The sequence below is a fragment of the Somniosus microcephalus genome, unplaced genomic scaffold (assembly GCF_052327205.1).
Source record: "Somniosus microcephalus isolate GS21.2 unplaced genomic scaffold, FLI_Smic_1.0 scaffold760, whole genome shotgun sequence".
In the NCBI taxonomy this organism is placed as follows: Eukaryota; Metazoa; Chordata; class Chondrichthyes; order Squaliformes; family Somniosidae; genus Somniosus; species Somniosus microcephalus.
The window spans coordinates 91,771-101,750 of record NW_028225947.1 but is presented as its reverse complement, the minus strand read 5'-3'; the positions used below and the strand labels follow the sequence as shown (position 1 = coordinate 101,750).

The window sequence follows — 9,980 nt, the reverse complement described above, 5'->3', positions numbered from 1 at the left end:
TGGGGGGGGGAGACCAGGTGTGACCTCAGTCACTGGGGGGGGGATCAGGTGTGACTTCAGTCACTGGGGGGGGGGATCAGGTGTGACTTCAGTCACTGGGGGGGGGGATCAGGTGTGACCTCAGTCACTGGGGGGGGGATCAGGAGTGATCTCAGTCACTGGGGGGGGAGACCAGGTGTGACCTCAGTCACTGGGGGGGGGGGATCAGGTGTGACCTCAGTCACTGGGGGGGGGGGATCAGGTGTGACCTCAGTCACTGGGAGGGGATCAGGAGTGATCTCAGTCACTGGGGGGGGAGACCAGGTGTGACCTCAGTCACTGGGGGGGGGATCAGGTGTGACTTCAGTCACTGGGGGGGGGGATCAGGTGTGACCTCAGTCACTGGGGGGGGGGATCAGGTGTGACCTCAGTCACTCGGGGGGGAGGGGGTCAGGTGTGACCTCAGTCACTGGGGGGGGGGGATCAGGTGTGACCTCAGTCACTGGGGGGGGGGGATCAGGTGTGACCTCAGTCACTGGGAGGGGATCAGGAGTGATCTCAGTCACTGGGGGGGGAGACCAGGTGTGACCTCAGTCACTGGGGGGGGGATCAGGTGTGACTTCAGTCACTGGGGGGGGGGGTCAGGTGTGACTTCAGTCACTGGGGGGGGGGGATCAGGTGTGACCTCAGTCACTGGGGGGGGGGATCAGGAGTGATCTCAGTCACTGGGGGGGGGAGACCAGGTGTGACCTCAGTCACTGGGGGGGGGGATCAGGTGTGACCTCAGTCACTGGGGGGGGGGATCATGAGTGACCTCAGTCACTGGGGGGGGGGATCAGGTGTGACTTCAGTCACTGGGGGGGGGATCAGGTGTGACCTCAGTCACAGGGGGGGGGCGGTCAGGTGTGACCTCAGTCACTGGGGAGGGGATCAGGTGTGACCTCAGTCACTGGGGGGCGGATCAGGTGTGACATCAGTCACTGGGGGGGGATCAGGTGTGACCTCAGTCATGGGGGTGGGGTCAGGTGTGACCTCAGTCACGGGGGGGGCGGTCAGGTGTGACCTCAGTCACTGGGGGGGGGGGATCAGGTGTGACATCAGTCACTGGGGTGGGGGGATCAGGTGTGACATCAGTCACTGGGGTGGGGGGATCAGGTGTGACCTCAGTCACTGGGGGGGGGGATCAGGTGTGACCTCAGTCACTGGGGGGGGGGATCAGGAGTGACCTCAGTCACTGGGGGGGGGGTCAGGTGTGACTTCAGTCACTGGGGGGGGGGATCAGGAGTGACCTCAGTCACTGTGGGGGGGGAGGATCAGGTGTGACATCAGTCACTGGGGTGGGGGGATCAGGTGTGACCTCAGTCACTGGGGGGGGGGGATCAGGTGTGACCTCAGTCACTGGGGGGGGGATCAGGAGTGACCTCAGTCACTGGGGGGGGGGTCAGGTGTGACTTCAGTCACTGGGGGGGGGGGATCAGGAGTGACCTCAGTCACTGTGGGGGGGGAGGATCAGGTGTGACCTCAGTCACTTGGGGGGGGAGACCTCAGTCACTGGGGGGGGGGGGAGTGGACGGTCAGGTGTCTGAATGCACTTCAATAGTGTGACATCACATCTGCAGTAATTATCTGGACATTTGTTTTGCATTTGTAGTCTATATGTGCAACTGTTAAAATATAGGCTGCTAAATAATTTTGCCTCGCTGCATTGTGCATGCTACATTTTCCATCCTGGCTACTTTGCTGTGCTCCCACCCTGTGCATCCCTGGATACAGTTTGGAAAATATGGTCACCCTACTATACTAGTTGCTTGCTAAGGGTAGTTTGACACTATGTTGCTCTGAGTTCCTTTTCCTATCAGTTTGCTCTTTCTGTCTCAACAGACATGGCAGAAGACATCGCAGTGGAGCCCTCCCAGGAGCAGTCACCGAGGATCTCACCTGGCACCACGTCACTGCATCTCATTCTGGCAAGCAGCAGCACAGAGCTGTCCGCGCCAGGGGATCCAGATGATCAGTTGGAGGGCATCACAACGGGCGATGCACAGAGTACAAGTGAACACGAGCAGGTGCAAGTGTTGGAGGAGGATCAGGAAGCACCTCGCTAAAGGGTGAGTTCACCTCCATCCACAGCTGGTGGGCTCAGGATCTAGATTTCCAGGGCCCAGCTTTTAAAAGAGGGATACTTTCTGGGAATAACAGATAGGTGTAATGATTGGGATATGTGCCCAACAGTTTCTGACACATGGTGAGGTGACTACTGTTGACTATGCCATACCCAACTTGTGTACCCAGATCTCCAATATGTGCTCCAATATGTGCTCCTTGTGCGCAAGGCTCCAACCCAGCAGCACAGTTTTGTACAATTACTCCTAATAAGCCCATCCTATTTTACACTACTAGTAATTCATGCTTTGTAGTCTCGAAAGCTTTACATTTAAATATGCCAGCTCTGCATTCACATTAACCTGTGATCAGGACAAACTGGAAACTTACACTACTAATTAAATTAAAAATACAAGTTGAAAAATCTTCAACAGATCCAACCACATCCTTCTCAGCTTCAACAAACAAACCTATTTTGTACAGTTTGTAGAGTATTTTATTTTTTGTTGCTGTAATTTGCTGTTACTTTGGACTCCAGGTGGTCTGAGCGCAATATAGTTGTGACACTAGCCACAAAACAGATAGCATGAAGAGAGCCGGCAGATAAAAGGTTACATTTTCCTACTTTTTCATTAAGACCAATGATCAGTTTATGCAAACAATTCCTAAATTCTACTAGCAATGACCTAAGAAAAATAAGCAATGTCTCTGAGACCATTATTTGGCTTCTTTCATCATGTTTGTTGCAGCATGTTGACAGTTGTCACTGATAAGTTTGTAATCTTTGCCACCAGCTTTAACAAAGTCTGAGACGTTTGATCCTCGGACATTACTTTGTTCCACTACCTGCAAAATTATGAACACAAATTAAATAAATTCTGTTTATTGCATCACAAAATGGATGTAAAGGTTAGTGTTCGTATTTGGCCGATACACACAGTTCACTTTGATATGCATTTTATCAAATGGTTAATCCATACCTTCCAGCCGCTTGACATGTGCTTGGCATCAACCACCACTGTTTGATGACTATCACCAAAATTATTCCCCTTGTGAATCAGCAGTTCTGACCCATTCACTGTGGTAACCCTAAGATCAAGAAATAAATGAAAACATTCTGTACTAAATATTATTTCAAGATTTCAAGTTCACTCATTCTGTCAGCAGTAATGTAAATTAAAGTCCTGTAACTGCTGCAGTTTTCAGTAATATAGACCAGGGAGAGACCTAGGTTTGATCCCTATCTGTGTTCACTTGCTCTGTCTCAGCTAAGATAGGTAAAAGAATGCTACAATCAACCTCATCATCTCCTAATTGCTGTCCATCCATATTGGCTGGAAGTGCGCATACACAGTGCCATTCATGTGGAAACGACTTATGTAATAATACTGGGTGGCCTGCTGGTGGCGCTGTCCAGGGAGAGTATAAATACTCGGGCATGGGCCCAGCTTGCTCAGGACATTCTTTAACAGGAACTAGTGAAGGACACAACTAGATCTCCAGGTTGAAAAACAGTTGATTAAAGCCTTGTTTAATACTCAGACCAAGTGCCTAGTCGTTTTTTTACATCACAGTGGTTGGCTGAGAGTAGGTTTGCACTCACTATCCAGGCTCAAGCATAAAGAGTGGCCATTTGAGTGGCTATTTTTCAAGTGTTAGCCTGGACAATGAGATATTAGGTAAGACTTGCATTTATATAGCACCTTTCACAACCTCAGGAAGTCTCAAAGCGTTTTACAACCAACTTTTGAAGTGCAGTCACTGTTGTAATGTAGGAAACGTGACAGGCATTTTGCGCACAGCAAGCTCCCACAAATACAATGAAATAATGACCAGATAATCTGTTTTAGGTATTGGCTGAGGAATAAATGTTGGCCAAAACACAAAACTCAGAAATGTAGTAAACAGTAAAGAGGATAGTAACAGACTTCAGAGGACATAGACAGATGGATGAAATGGGCAGACACATGGCAGATGAAATTTAATGCAGAGAAGTGTGAAGTGATTCATTTTGGTAGCAAGAATGAGGAGATGCAATATAAACTAAATGGGACAATTTTACAGGGGGTGCAGGAACAGAGAGATCTGGGGGTGTACGTACACAAGTCTTTGAAGGTGGCAGGACAAGTTGAGAAGGCTGTTAAAAAGGCATATGGGATCCTTGGTAATATAAATAGAGGTATAGAGTACAAAAGCAAGGAAGTTATGTTAAACCTTTATAAAACACTGGTTAGGCTCTAGCTGGAGTATTGTGTCCAATTCTGGGCACCACACTTTAGGAAGGATGTCAAGGCCTTGGAGAGGGTGCAGAGGAGATTTACTAGAATGGTACAAGGTAGGAAAGACTTCAGTTACGTAGGGAGACTGAAGAAATTGGGGTTGTTCTCCTTAGAGCAGAGAAGGTTCATGGGAGATTTGATAGAGGTGTTCAAAATCATGAAAGTTTTTGATAGAGTAAATAAGAAGAAATTGTTTCCATTGGCAGAAGGGTCGGTAACCAGGGGACACAGATTTAAGGTAATTAGCAAAAGAACAAAGGCAACATGAGGAAACATTTTTTTATGCAACGAGTTGTTACGATCTAGAATGCACTACCTGAAAGGGTGGTGGAAGCAGAGTCAATAATAACTTTCAAAAGCAAATTGGATACATACTTGAAGTGAAAAAATTTACAGGGCTATGGAGAAAGAGCAGGGGAGTGGGACTAATTGGATCGCTCTTTCAAAGAGCCAGCACAGGCACGATGGGCTGAATGGCCTCCTTCTGTGCTGTATCATTCTATGAAGATACCAGGAGAACTCCCCTGTTCTTCTCTCAAATAGTGCCATGAGAACTTTTACATCCACCTGAGAGAGCACATGGGGCCTTAATTTAACATCTCATCCAAAAGACAGCACCTCCAACAGTGCAGCACTCTTGCAGTACAACACTGAAGTCAGCCTAGATTATGTACTCAAGTCTCTGGAGTGGGACTTGATCCCATGATCTTCTGACTCAGAGGCAAGAGTGCTGCCACTGAGCTGTGGTTGACATTTAATGGCCCCCAACTTCAACCCCTGGGAAGAGCTTTCACCACTGGTTCTTTAAGAGCAGATTTTCACTGCCTCCACTGGACAGGAATTGGGGGTGGCATCCTATAATTGCGGCACTAAATGTACTGATGCATTGTCCAAGCAGGGAGATCAAAGGGGGCACTAGCAGAAGTCTGACACCTAGCCGCCCATCCACCCGATCAGCAGTTCGAGTTAAGAAATAGAGCAATACTTATCCTGGTAAAACTTACATATATATTTCTTAAAATGCAGCCACTATTAATGATAAGGAGTATATGGGATTGGTTCAAGAGAAATGTCCTTGTTGTGCCCTTCTCCCTGAATAGCACTTGACCTAACTCACTGAGGACTGGACTCCAACTATGTTTTAGAGGAGGCAGATCATTTAAAATATCCACAGCTAACTTTATTTTTTCATGTGTTAAAAAAGTCAATCAATAACCCATTTACAAATTCCACTGACCCACTCCCATTACAGTATTCCACCTGTGTGGCAGTAACGAATTATCAACAGTAAGAATATTGTTTTATATGGCGACAGCAGTTACTATCAGGTAAAAAGTATTTCAAACATTCAGACAATGCATTTAATACCCCCCAGGAGAACAAGATCAATGTCACCAGTGATGATACTGTGATCCATCCACCATCTACAAGGCACAAGTCAGGAGTGTGATGGAATACTCTCCACTTGCCTGGATGAGTGCAGCTCTAACAACACTCAAGAAGCTCAACACCATCCAGGACAAAGCAGCTCGCTTGATTGGCACCCCATCCACCACCTTAAACATTCACTCCCTCCACCACCAGCGCACTGTGGCTGCAGTGTGTACCATCTACAAGATGCACTGCAGCAAGTCGCCACGGCTTCTTCGACAGCACCTCCCAAACCTGCGACCTCTTCCACCTAGAAGGACAAGGGCAGCAGGCGCATGGGAACGCCACCATCTCCAAGTTCCCCTCCAAGTCACACATCATCCTGACTTAGAAGTATATCGCCGATCCTTCATTGCCGCTAAGTCAAAATCCTGGCACTCCCTACCTAACAACACTGTGGGAGTACCACACGGACTGCAGCGGTTCAAGAAGGCGGCTCACCACCACCTTCTCAAGGGCAATTAGCGATGCCCACATCCCATAAACCTTCCCAAGGGCAATTAGCGACGCCCACATCCCATAAACGAATAAAAAAAAGTCCTATCTGTCAAGGGTATATTTTTTAGTGCTATCTACCTAACAAATACTAAGCTTACCTCACACCTTCATGTCTGAAAGGTCCAGCTATAATTGGCACTCCACTTAATGCTGATCCACTCAAGGCTCTCTGCACTCTCTCTGCCTTTACCACACGTTGGTTGTACAGTTCAGTAAGTTCAGGTTTTGTCTGCAAGTCATGGGGTTTTCCACCACCTGTAAAATAACAAAAGTCATTTGTTATGTTCAGCAAAGCAAAGGATTCATGATGTGAATTTGAAAGAATTTGTCATGTTGTAAGGCCACGTAGAATTCACAATTTTGGGGGGACTTCCGATAACATCACAACAAGGGAAGTAGAACAAAAAGAAAGACTTGCATTTATATAGCTCCTTTCACAACCACCGGAAGTCCCAAAGCACTTTACAGCCAATGAAGTACTTTTTGAAGTGTAGTCATTGTTGTAATGTGGGAAATGCGGCAGCCAATCTGCGCACAGCAAGCTCCCACAAACAGCAATGTGGTAATGACCAGATAATCTATTTTTTAGAGATGTTGATTGAGGGATAAATATTGGCCAGGACACCGGGGATAACGCCTCTGTTTTTGTACGAAATAGTGCCATAGAATCTTTTACATCCACCTGAGGGAGCAGATGGGGCCTTGGTTTTACGTCTCATCTGAAAGACGGCGCCTCTGAAAGTGCAGCACTCCCTCGGTACTACACTGGAGTGTCAGCCTAGATTTTTGTGCTCAAGTCTCTGGAGTGGGACTTGAACTCACAACCTTCTGACTCAGAGGCGAGGGTGCTACCAACTGAGCATAAACAAAGTGCTATGACCAGTTGTCAACTTAAATTGTCTTTTCTCCTCTGCACCAGCCAGCCCACTGCACAAGGTAAAAGACTCCATTAAATTGTGAAAAGAGCCCAAAAAGGCTGTCATCTCTGTCCCCAAAGGGAAAAATTAGGACCCAAAAGTTGACGTCCCTCTTCCCTCATGAGCTGCACACACTGAAGACAAGACACAAGACGTGTGACTGGCTCGAATCCAGATGCTGGAACTTATCCCCAGAAGGAGACCCAGGCAAATCCAGGACATCCATGCTCAAGGCAGAAGGAAAGTCCCAGTGCCAGTCCTCCAAAAACAAGATTGTAACAGCTGATAACATTGCAACAGAGCAAGATGGTTGTCCAAGAGATTCCACAGCCCTGGGTGATCTCCCCAGTCCCCCAGGCCAAGCTGACAACTACAAGGTCTGCCCATCTAGCACAAATGACACGTCACCAGAAAATATTATCCCACCTTTTAATTGCACTTAGGCAAGCACCTGTCTGTTTCACTGTTGTCCCCAAATATGGGTGACCGAGACGTTGTCCCGAGCAGTGTCTATCACTAGGTAAAAGTGTAGCATAGCTTAGCTGGAACTGGCATATGACAAGCTAAAACTAACATTGCTTGGAAAACAGAAAAGACTTGTATTTATATAGCAATTTGCATGACCTCAGGACGTCTATAAGTGCTTTACAGCCAATGAAACACTCTGAAGTATAGTCACTATTATAATGTAGGAAACGTGGCAGCCAAATTATGCATTGCACGATCCCAAGAACAGCAACAAGATAATGGCCAGATAGTGTAATCTGTGTTTGGCGATTTTGGTTGAGGGATAAATATTGGCCAGGGCACCGGGGAGAACGCCCCTGCTCTTTTTAAATAGTGTCATGGGTCTTTCACATCCACCTGAGAGAGCAGGCAGAGCCTCAAGTTAATGTCTTATCTGGAAAGATACCATCAGATCTAAATTATCTGCTCTAGCCTCTGGAGTGAAGCTTTAACTCAAGGCCTTCTGACTCAGAAGCAAGCATGTTACCACTGAACCAAGGAGAAGCCAAAGGAGGGATAAATATTGGCCAGGACACCGGGGAGAACTCCCCTGCTCCTCTTCGAATAGCGCCATGGAATCTTTTACATCCACCGAGGTGCAGACGAGGCTTTGGTTTAACATCTCTTCTGAAAGATATCAGCAGCTGGAGACTTAATGCACCATTAGTAACCCTACAGACCTTTAACATGCATCAAACTACTATCCAAGTGAGACTGGGCACAAAGGAGAGACCCAAACAAAAAGTAGCCTCATCCCCTTACCTGGAAAACTGGGGTGAGATTTATTCTCCACCCTGTAGCCTCATGCCATGAAGAGAATTTATTGCACACAGTCCAAAGAGATATAAATATCATAGCAAAATGCTGCGGATGCTGTAAATCCAAAATAACAACAGAAAACACTGGAAAAACTCAGCAGGCCAGGCAACATCCATGGAGAGAGAAACAGAGTTAACGTTTCAGGTCGAAACCCTTCTTCAGAAAGTTCTAAAGACAGTTTAGTGAAATTATACAGGGAATAAAATAGCCCCTTAGTGATTCCCAGAACAAAAATCAATGGCTGCGACAGAGGAAAAGAAATACAATAAAGTTATTGGGTCTGATCTTGCGGTAGAAATAACCGTGAGGCTAACAGTGCTCACCGTTATTTACGTAGAAATTGGACAACAACTTCCAACGACCGCACATCCACAGTTAAACCTGAAAATGAGGAAGTTGCTGTGCGAGATGCCCTGCTCCTCCAGAAACTGTGCAATAACGGCATCCCACCAGGAGACTCACCAGTCAAATACATTGAAAGGCGTGAAGTGGCTGTACTTTCCTCAAAGATACAAACTAAACTCGCAGAAAAAAGTTAGGCTTGTCTGTTCCAGTCGAAGTAACCTTTTAACGGTGGAGTAAGTCTTAATTATTGCCAGACAATCTCTCTGACACTGAAAATTAACTTGTACCAGTGTTGAATCTCATTCCTTCAGATTTTAATTATTGTTGGAAATTAAAAAAAGTAAAATAAATTTTAAAAATCTTTTTGTTTACTTTTTCTTTCTGTCTCTTAATCCAATCTTTCTTTCCCTCGTTTTATTTTGCTTTCTCTACCTGATTTGACATTGAATTGAATATTCTAACTGACACTTCTTGTTTCAGTCTCTGTGCTGCTCATTAATGATTCTTCAATCTGATTGGTTAAGGTGTTCACACAGGTCTCAGATGCCCTGTAGAGGGCACTGTGTGGATGGTTGGCTGAAAGGAACTTTCCGTACAAAAGCCCGTAGAAAGTCTATGGGCAAGTGTTAGTGTAATGAACGGCTAGTGCCGTTCGTTCGACACTGACCACAAAATTCGACCCGTCGTTTACCTGAAGTTGTGCCAGCTGATGAAAAGTTTGACCAGGAGCTCATGTTGCCGGCTTTGTGTTGCTCTCTCTCTCTCTCTGTCTCTGTCTGTCTCTCTCCCCTGGTTCTAGTACTGCAGGATTTTGTTTAAACCCAGTGTTTATATGGCTGCTCAGTTTCCTGCCAATTCATCATGACAGCTTACCTGGAAATAATTATTTTTGTTCTGAAACTGAAACTGAAAGCTAGAATAAAAACAGAAAAATGCTGGAAATACTCAGCAGGTCAGGCAGCATCCTTGAAGAGAGAAACAGAGTTAACGTTTCAGGTCGATGACCTTTCATCAGAACTGGAAAAAGTTAGAGATGTAACAGATTTTTAAGCATGTGCAGGGGCAGGGAAAGGGGGGAGAGGAGGAAAGAACAAAAATGAAG

The 9,980-nt window shown here is 46.3% G+C and overlaps 1 protein-coding gene across 1 annotated transcript; it reads right to left on the bottom strand.

Moving 5' to 3' along the window:
- Window positions 1-2,572: 2,572 nt before the first annotated feature.
- Window positions 2,573-9,696, bottom strand: LOC147081145 (uncharacterized). The gene is made up of 4 exons (XM_085980939.1): window positions 9,570-9,696; window positions 6,389-6,545; window positions 3,063-3,171; window positions 2,573-2,928 (listed from the first exon to the last, which is right to left on the bottom strand). Exons 1-4 carry the CDS (start codon window positions 9,610-9,612, stop codon window positions 2,800-2,802), a joined length of 438 nt encoding a protein of 145 aa, XP_085837065.1. The 5' UTR covers window positions 9,613-9,696; the 3' UTR covers window positions 2,573-2,799.
- Window positions 9,697-9,980: the final 284 nt, after the last annotated feature.